Below are 16,035 nucleotides of genomic sequence, written 5' to 3'. Positions count from 1 at the left end.
CCCCGGGACGCGGGGCGTGGGCACCAGGGGAACTCACGTGACTGCCGGGCTGATGTACTTGCCCACGCCCTGGCGGTACGCCTGGGGGCCCTGGCTCCCCTGGGGGGGCTGGCTGCTCTTGGCCGTGCTCTCGGGGGCAGCCGCCTCCAGCTGTGTCTTCCTGCGCTCCTCGGCGATCTGTGGGGGCCGGGTGGAGGCGGGTTCGAGCGCTGGCTCAGGCGGGGCTCCTGGGACAGAACCGGGCCAGCTGCGGGCACAGCCGTCCCCCCAGCCCCTCCTCACCTGAGCGTCGGCCTCTTCATAGGGGTCCACGAACACGACGGTGGAGTCAATGCGGATCTCCTCCTGGTGGGGGAGGTGGGCGTGAGCAGGCCCCCACCCACCCGCCACCTACCCAGCTCCGAGCCCGAGGGGAGGACCTCTGCTCTGGGGCACAGACCTTAGGGCGGTCAGTTTTGGGGTCACTCTCCACGTTCTCCATGGCCGTCAGCGTGTCAAAGCCCCCAACAACCCTGCAGCAGAGCAACAGAGCGCCTGAGAACGTGCCCGGCGCGGGCACCCCTGCAGGCCAGGGCAGACTGTGAGCAGGCCCGGTCGGCTGTCAGCACAGGCTGACAGGCCCCGTCCACACATACAGTGTCTGCAGAGGACTCGGTGCTGAGGGTGAACGCCGAGCCCTGGACGAGAGGTGGAGAGACCGGCCGTGGCCCAGCGCTGAGCTTCATTTGGGACTGCGAAGGGAGGGCCTGCCAGGGGCAGGTCTCGGGTCCAAGGGTCACCCCCGCCACCCGCGCACAGACTGGACAAGGGGGCACAGGCCCAGCGGGGGGGGGGGGGGGGGGGGCGGGGGGGTGCCTCCCCACACACACAGACCCTGCCCGGCGCCTCCCCACACAAACACACACACACCCTGCCCGGCACCTCCCCCCCCCCGCCCCTCCCCCCCACACACAGACCCTGCCCGGCACCTCACCGCCCAAAGATGGTGTGCTTCTTGTCCAAGTAAGCGCAGGAGCGGAAAGTGATGAAGCTGGGGAAGGACAGGGTGGTCAGCGAGAGCCCACACCTCCCCACCCGCCTGCCTCAGCCCCGCAGGCCAAGCTCCCACGTGGGACGGTGCACCATCAAGTCTCAGCCGAGACAGACACACAGACATGGCAGAGAGGCTGACCCCCTAGAGCTGTACCCACAGCCTGCAGGAGGAAAACACACGACCCCAGTGACAGATGTCCCAGAACAAGCAAACTCTGAAACCTCGCCTGGAAAAGCAGGCCCGTGAGCCGGATCAGGTGACGACACCGCTCACCCAGCCCCGCACAGCCCAGCCTGGACGGACCCGAGTCTACCCGCCCCACGAGCTGAGAACATGAGCGTCCACAAAGCCTCAACTCTCTCAGATAAGGGTCCAGATATATGCCACTCAGCAACTGCGCTCCCCACCACCTAGATGGATGTAGTAGTATTCTCTACATGAGCGACCACCACCCCAGCATGAGGGAAGAAAAGCTCCACTTCCAATCTATCACAAACTACAAGACCCTCCAGGAGCAGCCGTCTGCAGGAAGGCAGGGCACCCATGAGCAGGAACCATGAAGTCACGTTTAAAAGGCAGAAAACACCCTCAGAAAGCCAAGGCACGTCCCCACACGGAAGATCTCACGCTGCCTGATCCTCTAAAACACACGTCACACAGCTCTGACTGGACTGACGTCCACGTCGGAGGATAAGCAACCCAGCAGAGAGGAGACAGCGCAGGGACCACGCCCAGGGACGCACTGCAGGCCCCGTGCACGCTGGCGCAGGAGGGCGGCCCGCAGCCGCTCCTCGTGGTCAGTGGGCGGTGCCTCTTCTGTGGGACGCTCCCCAGGGGCCCCGCTGGGGGAGGTACAGAGAAAAGCCCCGGGAACAAGTCACCCGGGTCTGGACAGGGCCCGTCCTGCTCCACGGGTGCCTGAGACTGCCAGGGGCCAAGAAGCCACTCCAGGCCGACAGGCACCCTCACGGTCGGGCAGCGGCAAGGCTCCGTCCACCCACGGAGGGGCGGCTCCCAGACGCTGGGACCACACGTGCGCTGCGCCCCCACAGCCTCCCAGACACGCATGGAGGCACGCCGGGACCCCGTGCGAGACAGGCTCCAGAGCAGCCCCAGGCACACACCCGCCACGTTCCCCTGGACTGGAACGTCTGGGAAAAGTGTCTAGAATATAGCCAAGCAGTTCAGCGTTTTTAAAACTCCTCCTTCACAAGGACTGCAGTGGGGAAGCAGCGGGTAAGGCCGTGGTGCAAGCCTCCTGCAGCAGCCCCAGGCGCCCCCCGCCGCCTCCTGCTAGCAATGTCAGCCTTCAGCAGGCAACGCCCCGAGTGCGGGGCAGCCCCCTGGCTCGACGGACACAGGTGGGCACGACCTTCAGGGTGAAGCCAGCAGGGAGCCCGCCCCCATCAACTCACAACTGAGACTTGTTGGTGTTGGGCCCCGAGTTGGCCATGCTGAGCACGCCGCGGCCCGTGTGCGAGAGGTTGGGCCGGAACTCATCTCTGAAGGGCTTCCCCCAGCACGACTCCCCACCTGGAAGAGGAGAGGCCGGGGCAGCAGGACGACCGCGACCCAGGCAGCCCAGAAACCTCACCGCCCCAGGGCCCCCACCCCTAGATGCCCATGGACCCCCAGCCCCAGGGCCTCAGAAAACTCCACGAGGGAGGGCGGGCCGGCCCAAGCAACCAGCAGGCTGGGAGGGCTTTGGAGGAGCAGCCCCCGGGGCAGAACTCGACCCCCGCCGCTGGGCCCCCAGGTCTGCTGCCCAGGGGGGTGGGCGCCTGGAGGCCCGAGCAGGCCACGCCACCATGCAGGGCGAGGGAACGGGAGCTGGAGGCCGTAGGCCATGGTTCTGGGGGCCCCCACGCCCCTCCCCGCATGGCCCATGGTGCAGCCAACGGTACCGGGGGCGCGTGCTCCCGGGGGCCTGTGCTCCTGGGGCCCCAGTGCCAGCACCCACCTGTACCGGTGCCCGTCGGGTCGCCTCCCTGGATCTGTAGGAAGAGCACGCCAGTGAGGAGCCCCACTCTGAGCCCCCACCTGCCTGCCTGCACCCCCAGGTGCTGCTGGAGACAACGGGGTCTCCCGGGTCTCCCCCACAAGCTCGATGTGGCCAGCTGGGCTGGGGCCCAAGAAGACCCCCGGGGACCAGGGGGTCACCCACCGAAGGGTCAGCACCCCCCGTGGGGAGGACCCCGCACACGGGTGCGGGGCAGCCGACTCACCACAAAGTTGCGGATGGACCGGTGGAAAACGGTGCCGTTGTAATACTGCTTCTTGCAAAGCTTGATGAAGTTCTCGCAGGTTTTTGGGGTCTGAAATAAACCAAGGGCTCCGGTAAGGCACACGGCGGCCTCGATGGTGGGAAGGGCTCCCGGGGCCCACAGCCAGGCCCTGGACTGGTGGACGCGGCGAGCCTGAGCACCCGAGGCTGCGCGGAGCTGCGGGGGGCACCCACACACCAGGTCGCAGTGCAGCTCCAGGTTGAGGTCGCCCAGGCTGGTGTGCAGACGCACGTAGCCCTTCTTCTTCACGAACCGGTAGCGCAGCTCGTCCTCGTCGATGGCCGCTACGAGGAGACGCCTGAGCTGCCCGCCTGCCCCGGGTCAGGGGCCCGGGGGGAGGGCGGGCACCGGGGGCGGGCCAAGAAGGGGAGGGGAGGAGGGGCTGGGGGACGGTGGGCCCTGACCAGCCAAGGCCAGCAGAGGAGGGCGCTGGGGCCTAGGTGGGGCAGCCCCCCTAGCGAGCCTCCAGACAGACGCTGCCCTCCCAGACACAAGCCCACTTTCGAAAGGGCACATCCCCACCTGACTGCTGGCGAGCTGCCGGCAAGCCCACAGAGCCGAGGCGGGTCGGGGGGACGCCCATGCCTGGCCACCACAGACAGGGAGTGGGGCCAGTTGCTACCTGCTTCATGCGTGGTCTCGGGAACCATGGCAGTGGACGTGAAGGAGGCGCTGACCCTCCCAGTGGAGTAGTGGGCCTGTGGGGAAACCATACCAGTGGTCAGTGCGGGGGCTGCCCCTCTGCCCCGGGCCTACCCGTCGCCTCCCTCCACCATCCCTGGGCGCTGGGGGGCCTCCTGAGCGGACAGTACGCCCAGCCCATGCCGGCCTCTCCCACAGGGCCCAGGGAGAGCCGCGGCCCTCAGCTTCAACTGTGCTGAAGGCCTGGCTGCCAAGCCTCGTGTTAAGTGAGACCTAGAAAAGCACGTGAGGCAGAGCGTGGGCGCCTCTGGGGTTCAGAGCACCAGGCATTTGTTTCTTCCTATCAGAAGAAGATCCATCAGAATACTAGGAGTCGCAGTGTTGCAGGAAATCGTGAACAACACACCCTCATCTTTAGCACACCTGGCTTCCTGGACAACCGTTTACAGGGGTCTCCCAGCCCCAGGCCCCCAGGCCCTGCCTGGCAAGGGCGGGGCCGCTGAGGGCCCGACAGGCCAGGGCACGAGTCACAGCGCCCTCACGGCCAACTGGGGCCCTGGGGCCAAGCACAAGGCCGGGGGCGGGACGTGCAGGTGAGGCCTGGGAGGCAGGCCCCCTGGGACCACCCGTCCCCCCGGGCAGCTTGGCACCCCTGGGTCACTCTGGCTCTGGATGGCCAGCTCCACAGGGCCATGCCTGCCCACATCCCAGGCTGCTGTGTGGCGAGGAACCACGGAAGCTGCCGGCAGCCCCCCACGCTCCAGGGAGTGCCGCCAGGGCAGGGGAGCGGGCCCCCTACTCACGGCGTTCAGCTTGTCCACCTTCGCCTTCTCGGGGACCCTCATGGTGGCCGCCAGCACCTCGTCCCCTTTGAACTCCTTGTAGAGCTCCTGCAGCGTCTCTCGCGTCTCCGTGTTCGTGTTTTTCAAATAGTACGACGGGTCCTGCTTGGCCTTCTCTTCATCTAGAAGACGGCACGGTGGTCCTAAGACCCAGCTAAGACCCAGTGCCGTCCCCAGACGCTGTGAGGGGACAGAGGGCCAGAGCCACCGAAAGCCCAGCCGGGCCTGAGGCCACGGCGACCGGCATCTCTGTCCGTCACAGCCTCCGGGTTACAAAAGCCCCGGGGAAGCCCATGGTGGGAGCAGGGGCGAGGCCACCGCCCCGGCCCAAACCCAGGGTCACAGCCCCATGTCACACTCCCCACCCTCCAGGGCCCGCCTGCCCCCCTGCAGCCCAGGCCAGCCCTGCGGTGAGAAAAGGACCATCTCTGAGGGGCGCGGAGAGGGTGACCCAGGCCCCAGGGACCCAGGAGAGGAAGCAGCCTTGTGGGGCCTGCAGCCGCGTCCTGGCCCCCACACACCCAGGCCCCGGGGCCCTGATGAGCCAGCAGAGGATGGTGGCACGGCAGCTCACGACATCCAAGGCCCATGCAGGCGGGCTGGGACCCCCGGACTCTGGCGAGGGGCGGGGAGCATCCCCCACGAGCCTGGCTCTGCCACCCCAAGCCCCTCGCCCCTGGGCAGCTGGGCTGTACATACCTGGGTCGATTATCTTCATGTTATTCTTAACGTGGAAGAAGTTGGAGACGTTGAACTTGTCCAAGTTGGTGGGATCCTACGGCACAGAGAACACGTGTGGCAGTGAGCCCGGCACGTCCTGGGCCACGCAGCTGCCGGGCAGGGAGTGGCCGCGGCCGGCAGGGCCCAGGCTTGGGGAGAGGCCGGGGGTCGGCAGGGTCAGCAGGGGAGGGCGGGGCTGGGGCCTTCTCCCTGCTCACAGCCAACCAGCGCCCCCAGCTGTCAGCACAGGACACAGGGTGTCTACCTCCACCCTCCCACCACCAGCCGTCCCCTGCAGTCAGCTGCCAGGCAGACCCCACAGTCGCCCGGGGCCAGAGAGCCCACCCCGGGGGAGGGCCGTGCACTGGCCTCAGATCATAATCGGAAGAGCTACAGGAGGACCCAGGCCCCCCGATTTTCTGCAGCAGTGACTCTCGTGAGCCCACTCAGGCTCTCGGGGCAGCTCCAGGCATGCTCCAGCCCGCCCCGCATCCTGAGCACCTGCCCCGGCCCTCAGGCTTGAAACAGGGCAGCCTCGACTTGGAGGCGCTCCAGGCGCAAAGATGAGTCGGGGGTGGCCCCCGCGGGGAGCCGGAAGCCCCAGACTGCAGCGGCGGCCTGTGCAGAGGCCCAGGGTGACACACGGCTGGGAGGGGCTCTGCTGGGCCACGCAGGCAGGGAGCTAGGAGGGCACAGCGGAGCGGGGACCCCCACCTGCAGGGTGATGATGTCCTGTCGGCAGAAGGGCTCGTCGGTCAGCAGGTCTCGGAAGTTCTTGGCCTTGATGTTCAGCTGCTCCACCGCCTACAGCCAGGAGGAAGGCCGCGGTCACGGTGCCTCCCTGCACTCTGCAGCTCAGAGACCACCCGGGAGGGGGAAAGGGAAAAGGAGGGGACCAGAGTGTGCTGCAGGAAGCCCACCCCTACACTCCCAGGGCAGGGCCTGGAGCTGGGCTCCCTCCAGGGTCTCTGCGGTCCTGCAGGGCCCGGGAACGAGGACCCACTCAGCAGACAGAGCTGCCTGGTCCAGGCCTGGAGGCCACAGGCAGGCCGCCATCCCTTGGGTGCATTGGTGGCTCTTAGCTCGTGACCTCCAGGGGCCAGGCCCCCCGCCGGTGTCCCCATCAGGGCTTGTGACGACCCACCTCGTGGGCGTAGACGTTGCCGGTGGTCCTGATGGCCACGATGTGGCTGCTGTTGGTGAATACGGTGAAGAGCACCGGGCAATGGTACTTCCCTGGGGAGAGGGCGGGCGGGGTTAGAGAGAGGGGGCGGGGTTAGAGGGCGGGGCGGGGTTAGAGAGAGGACGGGGTCGGGGTTAGAGGGGGGGGGGCAGGTCAGGTCGGAGTTGGGGTGTGGGGTCAGAGAGGAAGCAGAAACCCCGAGGGGCTGCCCAAGCCCCTCTGAGAGCGGGAACTCCGCCCCCTGCGGGACCGCCCCGGCAGCATCAGCCCCAGCCCCAGCGCCAGCCTCCGCCTCCGGGACCAGCCTGTCTCGCCACCCGCCTGCTGCCCCTTGGACCTGTCAGCCCCACACACCCCATAGCAGTCCCTCTCTCAGACCCCGCCCCACGCCCACACCTCCTGTGCCCCTCCCTGCCCCGCTGCACCCCACCCACCCACCAGGGCGAAAGGGGAGCCCGTGCAAGCCTATCCCCACAAGGACACTGCAGCAAGGGGAACACGTAGAGATGAGAGATCTGGAGCTGTATGAACTCTAAGAACCCTGACCTCAAAACTGCAAAAGGTAATTACAAGAGCATTCTGGAAACTGGACCAACACTAAAGAACTCATACTTTCTAGGTGTGACGAGGGTGGTCTCGTTTCTTAAGTCCTCAGCTTTTAGAGACACACTCAAACGCTTAAGCGTGAACCGGCACGAAGGCACTGACTCCGCGGCGCGGGAGCACAAATAAACTCAGACGGCCGGAGCAAAGCCGGGGCTGGAGACGGGCAGCACACCAACTCCACCCTCTCGACCCTAAAATCATCAACTAAGACGCAAGGCCAAGGGCGCTCTCTAGATCAACGGTAGTAAAAATGTAAAAAGGCATCGTTGAGGGGGACTTTCTGGGGGTCCAATGGCTAAGATTCCGCGCTCCCAATGCAAGTTCAATCCCTGGTCCGGGAACTAGATGCCACATGCTACAACTAAGACATGGCACAGCCAAATAATTAAAAAAAAAAACAAGTTGGGTCAGATCTTTCTTGCTTGAATCTCTGAGCCCTCCTGTGACTGTCCAGAGCCTGAGACACTGCTGCGCTCCCCACCTCAGCTGACCCCAAACCACAGCCCCTGCCCCTGCTCCGCTCACACCGTGCAAGTTAACAGTGGACCCCGCGCCGGCAGGGCCTGTCACAGCAGGGCCTCTGCCTGGAACGCTCTCCCCACAGGGCCCCTTCACGCCCACCTGTGCGCAGACTCCCTCTCGCACCCTGTCAGCCAGCCCCGAGCCCCTCTCCCTCAGCCCACTTCACCTCTGACCCCAGGACGGGCCACGTCTGACCAAGCACAGTGACCTCATTTCCAAAGCCCCCTCCCTCTCATCTCAGGAGAGGCCTGGCCCGTCCTATCTGCATGCGGCAGGCAGCCACTCAGTGAATGCTTGTGAAGGAGCCGCTCCTGGAGCGGGGAGCTCCCCGGCACCCAGACTGTCCAGGCCACCGAGGCCGGCTGGCTCCTCACTGCCGTCTGCACCTGCTGGGGGCTGGCCAGCCTCCACGCATTCCCCTGGAACCCACCCGCCAGCAAGCTCTAACTCTGCCCTCCACCAGGGCACCTGCACGCGCCCAGGCCCATAATGAACTGAGAACAAGGTCAGTGCCCATGGAGGTTGCCTCAACACACAGGTGTCCAGCCAGTAAGAAGAGTGGAGGGCACGCAGGGGTGCAGAGCAGGACCCCGGGACGGGGCCGGGGCGTACGACCAATGCTGAGCTGAGCAGAAAGAGCCCAAGAGCCCCCGCCGCCACACCCAGCTACCCACCTAGGCTGCAGCCTCAGCAGCTCCGTCTCCAGTGACACCTGGACCAAAGCCACGGCCGGGCAGGGCCTGTGCTCAGCCCGGGGGCCCAGCTCAGCCCACACCGCCCAAGTGCCCTGCAGTGAGGGCTCATCCCCATTCCCAGCTTTAAACTACCTGGGCCTCTGGGAAGACAGCACATTTTTCAGAAATTGAAGGCAAGCATCTGGCTTGCTCAGAAGGGAACAAGAACTTGGTGAGAGGTGGGGCCGCAGGTCCCTCAGGCCACTCCTCGAGCCGGCTGGAAAGGATCACTCACCTTCATTGTTCTTCGCAAAGTTCAACTTGATCAGGGACCTCCCATCCAATTTCTAGAAGAAGCGGAATTAATAAAAATAAACAAGCAACTAGCGTGAAGAGGTGTCGAGGCCACCAGGCCGGTGCAGCAGGCAGCAGCTCACTCGGGCTTAACTGCCGCCTGGTCTCCTGCCCAGAACAAGGCCAAGGCCCCCTCCGGGCCCGCGAGGCCGCAGCTGTGACCCGGCCCACCCACCCGCCCCACCCCGCCCGTCCCCAGGTCTCCGCAGCACTGGCGCTGCTCCCTGATACCCCCAGGTTCCCGTCCTCCTCCGGGGCCACACCCCGGCTTCTGGTCCTGCTCTGCTACAGAGCCAGCCCCGCACTGCAGCGCTAACGCCCCCCTGCGAGTGAACTGCAGACGCGCCGTGAGGGAACGGAGAGCAGCACCGGGCCCAGGCTGGTGACAGGTGGGCAGGGCTGCAGCGGGGGGTACCGATCCCACGTTCTCCACCGCACGGCATGCACGGCACGTCAACAGCGGGGAGCTGGCTTCCACAGAGCCCATAAAGAGCATTGCCCAAAGGGATGGGACGCCCAGTGCTTCCGAGGGTCTGGGACCCGAATCCCCTTCACACCCACCAGCAGGATCCTGGAATGCTTCGACTCCTCCAGGGCAATGTGCCAGGAGCTACCAGGCCGAAAACGCAGCCCCAGGGCCGGCAGGCTGGGGGCCACTGCACATGCGCCTGGCCAGCGCTGGTAACAGCAGAGAATGCCAAGGCCACCACAGGAAGGTGCCACCGTGATCCACACACGGGCACGTGGGGGGCACAATGCACGAAGGACAGATGTGGGGAAGGAAGGGGCCCCATGCGCGCACGCGTGTGTGTGTGACACGAGAGTGCTCACCGACCTCACCGAAGCTCCCGCACAGCCACCTACCTCTCCGTTGCTGGGGTTGGTCCCGTACTTCTTAAGCCAAGGAACGATGTTCCTGAAGGAAGAGACGAAGTGTGTCAGCGTCAGACAGCAGTGGGCCAGAGCTGGGGGCTGGGATGGGGGGGCGGCTGCCCGGGGGGCTGGGGAGCTGCTCCGCCTTCACTCTCCACCTCATCACAGGAACGAGGGTGTTTCTGGCTACACAGGCGTCAGTGGCCGCTTTTACTGCAGTTGTGCACAAACGTGGATAAACAACACTAATGGGAAGACCTACACGCGTGTTGCTACAACTCTACAGGGAGGTACTGGGCCAGCCTCAAAAACCACACTTCCAGAAAGTTCTGAATGACAAGGACAAAAAGCTCTCGTTGTAACTGTGAAAAATGGATCTGGAACCACCCTCTCAGTGTGACCTCTACCAGGTTCCCACAAACACCTCCCAGGCAAAGAGGGGCCCAGACTGACAGCGCTGGTCCCAGGCGCTGAGATTACAGCCCATCTTCCCTTCACTCTGAACTGCTTTCCACGTTTTCTGAAACAAGACTGAGCCACGAGGAAACGACAGAAGCCTGCTTCCACTGGAACACAGATGGAGCACCGAGAAAGGCAGGCACCTTGACTACGGCTCTGCCTTCGTGACGTGAAAGCTACACAGCTCGCCAACGTTCCAACAGCTAGGGGGTGTGAATCAGAACGCTGGGGGCCCCCAGGCAGAGGTCAGAGCAGTGCTGCCCCTCCCGCCCCGAGAGGCCCACCCAGGGCTCTGGAGGCCGCGGGACCGCAGCGTGGCCCTGCCCGCAGCCCACACCCTCCCACAGCCCTGTCCCAGGTGGGTGCCAGCAATCTCACCACATCCGTCAGCTTAGAAGTCAGGGGAAAACTCACAGCAAGTCAAAGACGACGCCTTCGGGGGTGCACACCGGGTAGGCGAAGGGCTGCAGAGAGAGACTGAGGGACGAGAGTCACCCCGAGGCGCCGCCCTCTCCCGACCCAGAGACGCTGGCGGGGCGGCCGTGGCCGGGGGCCCCGCCCACTCCTCGCTGCGCGGCGGGCACCGCTCCTGCAGACGACGCAGGCCAGGTCTGACGCCCGGGAAGCTCTGATGCAGGGAGGTGGGGGTCGCCCAGTGAAGGGTCTGCTCAGGAGAAGCGGCGCCCGGGTGGAGGTGGCCGGGCCCGGGGTTTCCATCAGGAGCCCTCGAGGGCCATTCTGCCCCGGCTTGTTTGTGCCTCTGTCTCCCACGTGTCAGGCGGGGGGGGGGGGTGAGGCCCCGGGACCTGGACTGCCCGGCAGCACCGGCCTCGCCTCCCCGGACGCCGCCCCCAGGAGCCGCCCTCTGCGGCCCACGGCTCTCCTTCAGCCCCAGGTGCCGCCTGGGACTGACCAGAGCAGGAGCCAACGCCGAGGCGAGCTCCCAACAGCAAGAGCGTGAACACGCACCCTCTCCCAAGGGGCCTCAAGGGCACGTCCTCCCCCAGAACGCCAGGAGTTACAGAATGGGCAAGACACAGCGCCTCGGGCAGGCTCCGGGCACCAAAGACCTCTATAAAACCGCTCACAAGGCCACACCTCCGGGAGGCGGGTGACAAGGCTGCTGGTGTCGGACAGAGCCGCGGCCGCCCATGCCGGGGCCTCACCTGCTCCCTCGGCAAGTGAGACAGGTGAGGCCCTCACTCCACAGGGGCCCTCCAGGAGCCCCCTGGCCATCCCTGCCCCCTCACTGCCCCGTGCCATCTGGTTGACCAGCCTCACTGTGGTGCTAGGGTCACCAGGAGAGTTTGGCCAGCTCTCAAGGCTCACCCTGACCTGACTCAGAACCTGGTCGGGGGGCAGTGTGGGGTGGGGGGGTGGTATGCTGGGCAGACACACGTGTGCAGGACAGAGCTGACCACAGTTCAAACTTGGGGAAACTCAGGCCCAGGGGGCCCACCAGACCTGCCCACACCCCAAGCCCAACGAGGGAAAAGGCCTTTGACCGGCTCTGCAGCAGTGTCCCCCCCGGCCCCCACAGTGACCCCCACAGTGAAAGGGGGCAGGGGGGCCCACGTAGCACAAATATTGCTGCTGCTGCTACTACTTAGACTCAGGACCAAAAGGAAAGCGAGACAGCCCAGAGCTCAGAGCCAAACCACTTCCTGGATGGGACACCTGGGCCAGGGAGCTCAGCCCTCCCAGCATGGATCCTCTGGGCTGTGTGGGTGGCCTGAGGACAGAGAACACCCGCTTTGGGAGGTAAGCACCAGGCCAAAGACAAGGCCCTGGTCAGAAAGCCACCCAGATCTTTCCACTGCTGGGTCCTTTCTCTGGCCCCAGGGAAGAGCCGAGTGGGGGACACACAGAAGCCACCCCGGCATCTCTGGGGATCAGATTCACTGTCACACAGGGGAGTACTCCAGAGTACTCGCGTGAGAGAGGGGAAGCTCTCCCAACTCTTACCTGCAGTGGTCGAAAGGCAGACGACGAAAATTTGTTTGTGGGACATCTGTGTGAAAGATGAAAGCAAAGGTTGGGAAAAATAATTATTCTGTAAAGAACTTCACAAATGTGCTCCAACAAGTCGACTACATTTTAAGAAAAAGTGCATGCTGGGACTTCCACGGTGGTGCAGCAGCTAAGACTCCATGTGGGACCGGCATTCCAACCCGGGTCGGGAAGCTAGATCCCGCGTTCCACAGCTAAGACCCAGCACAGCCAAGTAAATAAGTAAATTTTAAACAAATACATAAACAAATAAAAACTAAAAGTGCCTAAAAGTGCATGTAAGTCACAAGAACGAAACATAACAGCATGTGGTTACAGTCAATAACATCCTAGTAACTGTGTGTGGTGACAGATGGTTACTAGACCTATTTTGGGTTTTCCTTTGCAAAGTACAGAAACATCAGATTACTGTGTTGTACACCTGGAAGAAATAGAGTGTTGTAGCTCCACTATACTTTAATAAGAACAGTAAACCCTGCTTGAAAAAAAAAAGAAAATGTTGACGTAAATTACATAGTGCAAAAATTGCTGTGGCCTAAAACAGACAGAGCCAAAACATGGAGTACACCAGGAAAGAGCTTAGGGAAAAAGCACAGACCACGGGGGGGAGCCTCCCGCAGCACAACCCCAGCTAACCCCTGGCTGTGGGCCCCTCCTGGCTCTGCCTTCCCAGTAGGCCAGGCCAGCAGCAAGGGGGAGGGTGCTCTTCTGACTGCAGCCATGACAGCTTCGGGTACTGTCATTCCTTGTATTACTAACTGGATAGACGAGACATTATTTTAACCTATGTTTAAAAAAAAGTCACCAAAAAAAAAAAAAAAAAATCACCAAAATTTAAAAAAAAAAGGCACTTCCCTTGTAGTTCAGTGGTTAAGAATCCACCTGCCAATGCAGGAGACACAGGTTCGATCCCTCGTCTGGGAAGACCTGACATGCCGCGGGGCTACTAACCCCATGCACCACAACTCCCGAGCCCCACAGTGAGAGTAGCCCCCACTCACAGCAGCTAGAGAAAGCCCACTCGCAGCAACAGACCCATCACAGCCAAGGGGAAACCACCACCAAGATTAAACATCTCCAATATTTAGTGTGCCTCCTCTTTTGTGAGCCACGTCCTCAGCCCATCTGTCCACTACAGTTTCCATCTTCTTGTTCACTTTCACAGGCTCGCTCTACAGGGAAGACACCATCCTTTAACTACACCCACAGACTCAAAGGGAGCAGAAGGGTCTCACGTCTTACCTGGTTTCTTGCCACCATAGAAGTGAGTGTATTCAGCACAGGTGATGTACCTGGAGAGAAAGAGAACCTTACTACTTCCCCTTTCATAAAGAAGACAGAGTCTCTGGAAATAAACCAATGACCGACTCACTTCGCTCATTTGGCAAATACTTATTAAACACCTACTACGTGTCAGACACATTGTGATAAACAGAATACAGATACGGGCGATACACAAACCCATAAGCAAACCCAAACGGTCCTCCTGTGCAGATGAGCTCAATTTAACAGTAGGGTTAACAGTGAGAAGTGGCTGGCCACATGAAGACCTGGGGGGAGAGCTTTCCAGGTAGAGGGACCTCGCATGCCTGGGGGTGGGGGCTGCTGAGGAAGGAGACTTGGGGGGTGGGTGCATCACCAGGGTCCCCGTGGGCTGTGGGAAGACTCTGGATTGGCTTCAGGCAGGATGGAGGCGCTGCGGGGTTCTGACAGGGCCCTGAGTCCTCAAAGCGTCACTCTGGCTGCACTGTGCAGAGGCTCAGGCAGGAGGCAGCAGAAACCTATCAAAGAGCGACTGCAAAAGTCCAATACGGAGCCGGCAGAAACCACCCGAGTGGATGGGTGGACCAGCCAGACGCGGTCAGCTCCTGGACGTGCCAGCAGGACTTACTGAGGGACAGGAGCCAGAGGGAAACTCCCAGGCTTCTGACCCCATCGAAGGAGCCAGGGTGCGACCACTAAGAGGGGAAAACAGGGGAAGAGCAGGTTCAAGTGCTGACAGTGAACAAGTTCCTCTTTGCTTTTCGATGCAGGGGGTGCAGGTTCCATGCCTGCTGGAGGAGCTAAGATCCTGTATGCCTTGCCGCCAAAAAGCAAAACATAAATCAGAAGCAATACTGGTACAAATTCAACAAAAATGCTAAAAAAAAAAAAAAAAAAAGTCCCTTCCATGAGCAAAAAGTTCCTTTCACAGCGGGGCTCACTCACTGAACTCCACATCCACAAGCCCATTGGAGCTTCCGGGGCGGTGTTGTAAGCCAGGCTGGAGCCATCACCCGAGGAATGTAAAACAGGAAACGCAGGGAGGAGACCTAGGAGGTCCTCGAAGGCGAGGACCCAGCAGACGGAACCCAGAGAGCGCCCCCTCTGAAGAAACCCGCAAACAGTGGTGTCCCAGACACCGAGGAAGGGCTTCAGAGGGAGAGAGGTGGTCGGGCGCGCCCTACGAAGCAAGGACGGAGAGCTGACCCCCGGATGGAGCCCCACCGGAGTTAAGGGATCCCAACAGCAGCAATGTGGGCAGACCCTGACTGAAGTGGGGTCAAAGGGAAGGCAGAAAATTGCAGGCCGAAACAGATCTTCCTCATCTCGTCAGTCAGTTCAGTTGCTCAGTCGTGTCTGCCTCTTTGCGACCCCATGGACTACAGCATGCACCAGGCCTCCCTGTCCATCACCAGCTCCTGGAGTTTACCCAAACTCATGTCCACTGAGTCGGTGGTGCCATCCCACCATCCCATCCTCTGTCATCCCCTTCTCCTGCCTCCAATCTTTCCCAGCATCAGGGCCTTTTCCAATGAGTCAGTTCTTCCCATCAGGTGGCTAAAGTATTGAAGCTTCAGCTTCAGTATCAGTCCTTCCAATGAATATTCAGAACTGATTTCCTTTAGGATGGACTGGTTGGATCTCCTTGCAGTCCAAGGGACTCTCAAGAGTCTTCTCCAACACCAGTTCAAAAGCATCCATTCTTCGGAACTCAGCTTTCTTTATAGTCCTACTCTCACATCCATACATTACTGGAAAAACCATCGAAGAAGACTCTTGGAAAACACTCTTGAGAGTCCCTTGGACAGCTAGGAGATCCGACCAGTCCATCCTAAAGGAGAGTAGTCCTGAATAGCGTCTCACTGTTAAGAAAATCAAAGAAACTCGACGGCAGCTGGGGGGCCCAAGTGGGTTTAATTGGAAGATGCTGGAGCTCGGGAGCGCATCGGGGGGCGGGGGACGAGACCGCGCCCGAGGAGACCCGCCAGGTAAGAGCTGGCGAGCCTGAGAAGCCGAGCGGACTGGACCCCCGAGACCCGCGCCTGAGGGGGGCGCCCCGCGGGGACGGCGGAGGTTTCCGGCGAAGCGGCGTCGAAGGGGCGGAGAGGACGGAAGCCCGGAGACCCGCGCCGGAGGGGGCCGCCCCGCGGAGGACCGCGGAAGTTTCCGGCGAAGCGGCGTCGAAGGGGCGGAGAGGACGGGGCCCCGGAGACCAGAGCCCGATGGGGGCGCCCTGCGGAGAACCGCGGAGGTTTCCGGCGCAGCGGCGTCGAAGGGGCGGAGAGGACGGGGCCCCGGAGACCCGCAGACCCGCGCCTGAGGGGGCGCCCCGCGGAGGACCGCGGAGGCTTCCGGGGAAGCAGCGTCTAGAGGAGCTCGGGGGCGGGGCGCGGGGCGGACGAGCCCGCTCCCGGCGGCGGCGGCGGCTCAACTCACATCTTGTCCTTCTGGTGCTGTCGCTTCCCCATGGCGACGGCAGGGTCAGCTAGTGCAGAAAACGGGTGAAAAATACACCTCAGACCGCGGCGTCTCGGCCGAATTCCGCAACTACTTCCGGGTCCCGCTGTCC

At 62.6% G+C, this 16,035-nt stretch overlaps 1 protein-coding gene across 5 annotated transcripts in view; it reads right to left on the bottom strand.

Moving 5' to 3' along the window:
* PPIL2 (peptidylprolyl isomerase like 2) overlaps positions 1–16,035 on the bottom strand; it is a 19,516-nt gene extending 3,481 nt beyond the window's left edge. For 4 of the 5 annotated variants that reach the window (XR_009692772.1, XM_061141387.1, XM_061141388.1 and 1 more), the window contains exons 1-19: positions 15,903–16,035; positions 13,446–13,495; positions 12,159–12,204; positions 10,608–10,670; positions 9,726–9,777; positions 8,803–8,854; positions 6,667–6,758; positions 6,237–6,326; positions 5,502–5,577; positions 4,764–4,924; positions 3,941–4,016; positions 3,496–3,602; positions 3,259–3,348; positions 2,994–3,027; positions 2,449–2,566; positions 974–1,030; positions 440–512; positions 283–345; positions 38–177 (exon numbers count right to left, since the gene is read on the bottom strand). Coding sequence is in view for 4 of the 5 variants with exons in the window: in XM_061141387.1 (XP_060997370.1) it covers positions 38–177; positions 283–345; positions 440–512; positions 974–1,030; positions 2,449–2,566; positions 2,994–3,027; positions 3,259–3,348; positions 3,496–3,602; positions 3,941–4,016; positions 4,764–4,924; positions 5,502–5,577; positions 6,237–6,326; positions 6,667–6,758; positions 8,803–8,854; positions 9,726–9,777; positions 10,608–10,670; positions 12,159–12,204; positions 13,446–13,495; positions 15,903–15,934 (1,472 nt within the window). In the remaining variant the exon portion in view is untranslated. Of the gene's footprint in view, positions 1–37; positions 178–282; positions 346–439; positions 513–973; positions 1,031–2,448; positions 2,567–2,993; positions 3,028–3,258; positions 3,349–3,495; positions 3,603–3,940; positions 4,017–4,763; positions 4,925–5,501; positions 5,578–6,236; positions 6,327–6,666; positions 6,759–8,802; positions 8,855–9,725; positions 9,778–10,571; positions 10,671–12,158; positions 12,205–13,445; positions 13,496–15,902 lie in introns of those variants that run through there. The other variant, XM_061141390.1, reaches the window with a different exon arrangement.

Source organism: Dama dama, chromosome 5 (assembly GCF_033118175.1).
Source record: "Dama dama isolate Ldn47 chromosome 5, ASM3311817v1, whole genome shotgun sequence".
In the NCBI taxonomy this organism is placed as follows: domain Eukaryota; kingdom Metazoa; phylum Chordata; class Mammalia; order Artiodactyla; family Cervidae; genus Dama; species Dama dama.
Note: the sequence above shows the minus strand (reverse complement) of the source record. Positions and strands in the feature narration are given on the sequence as shown.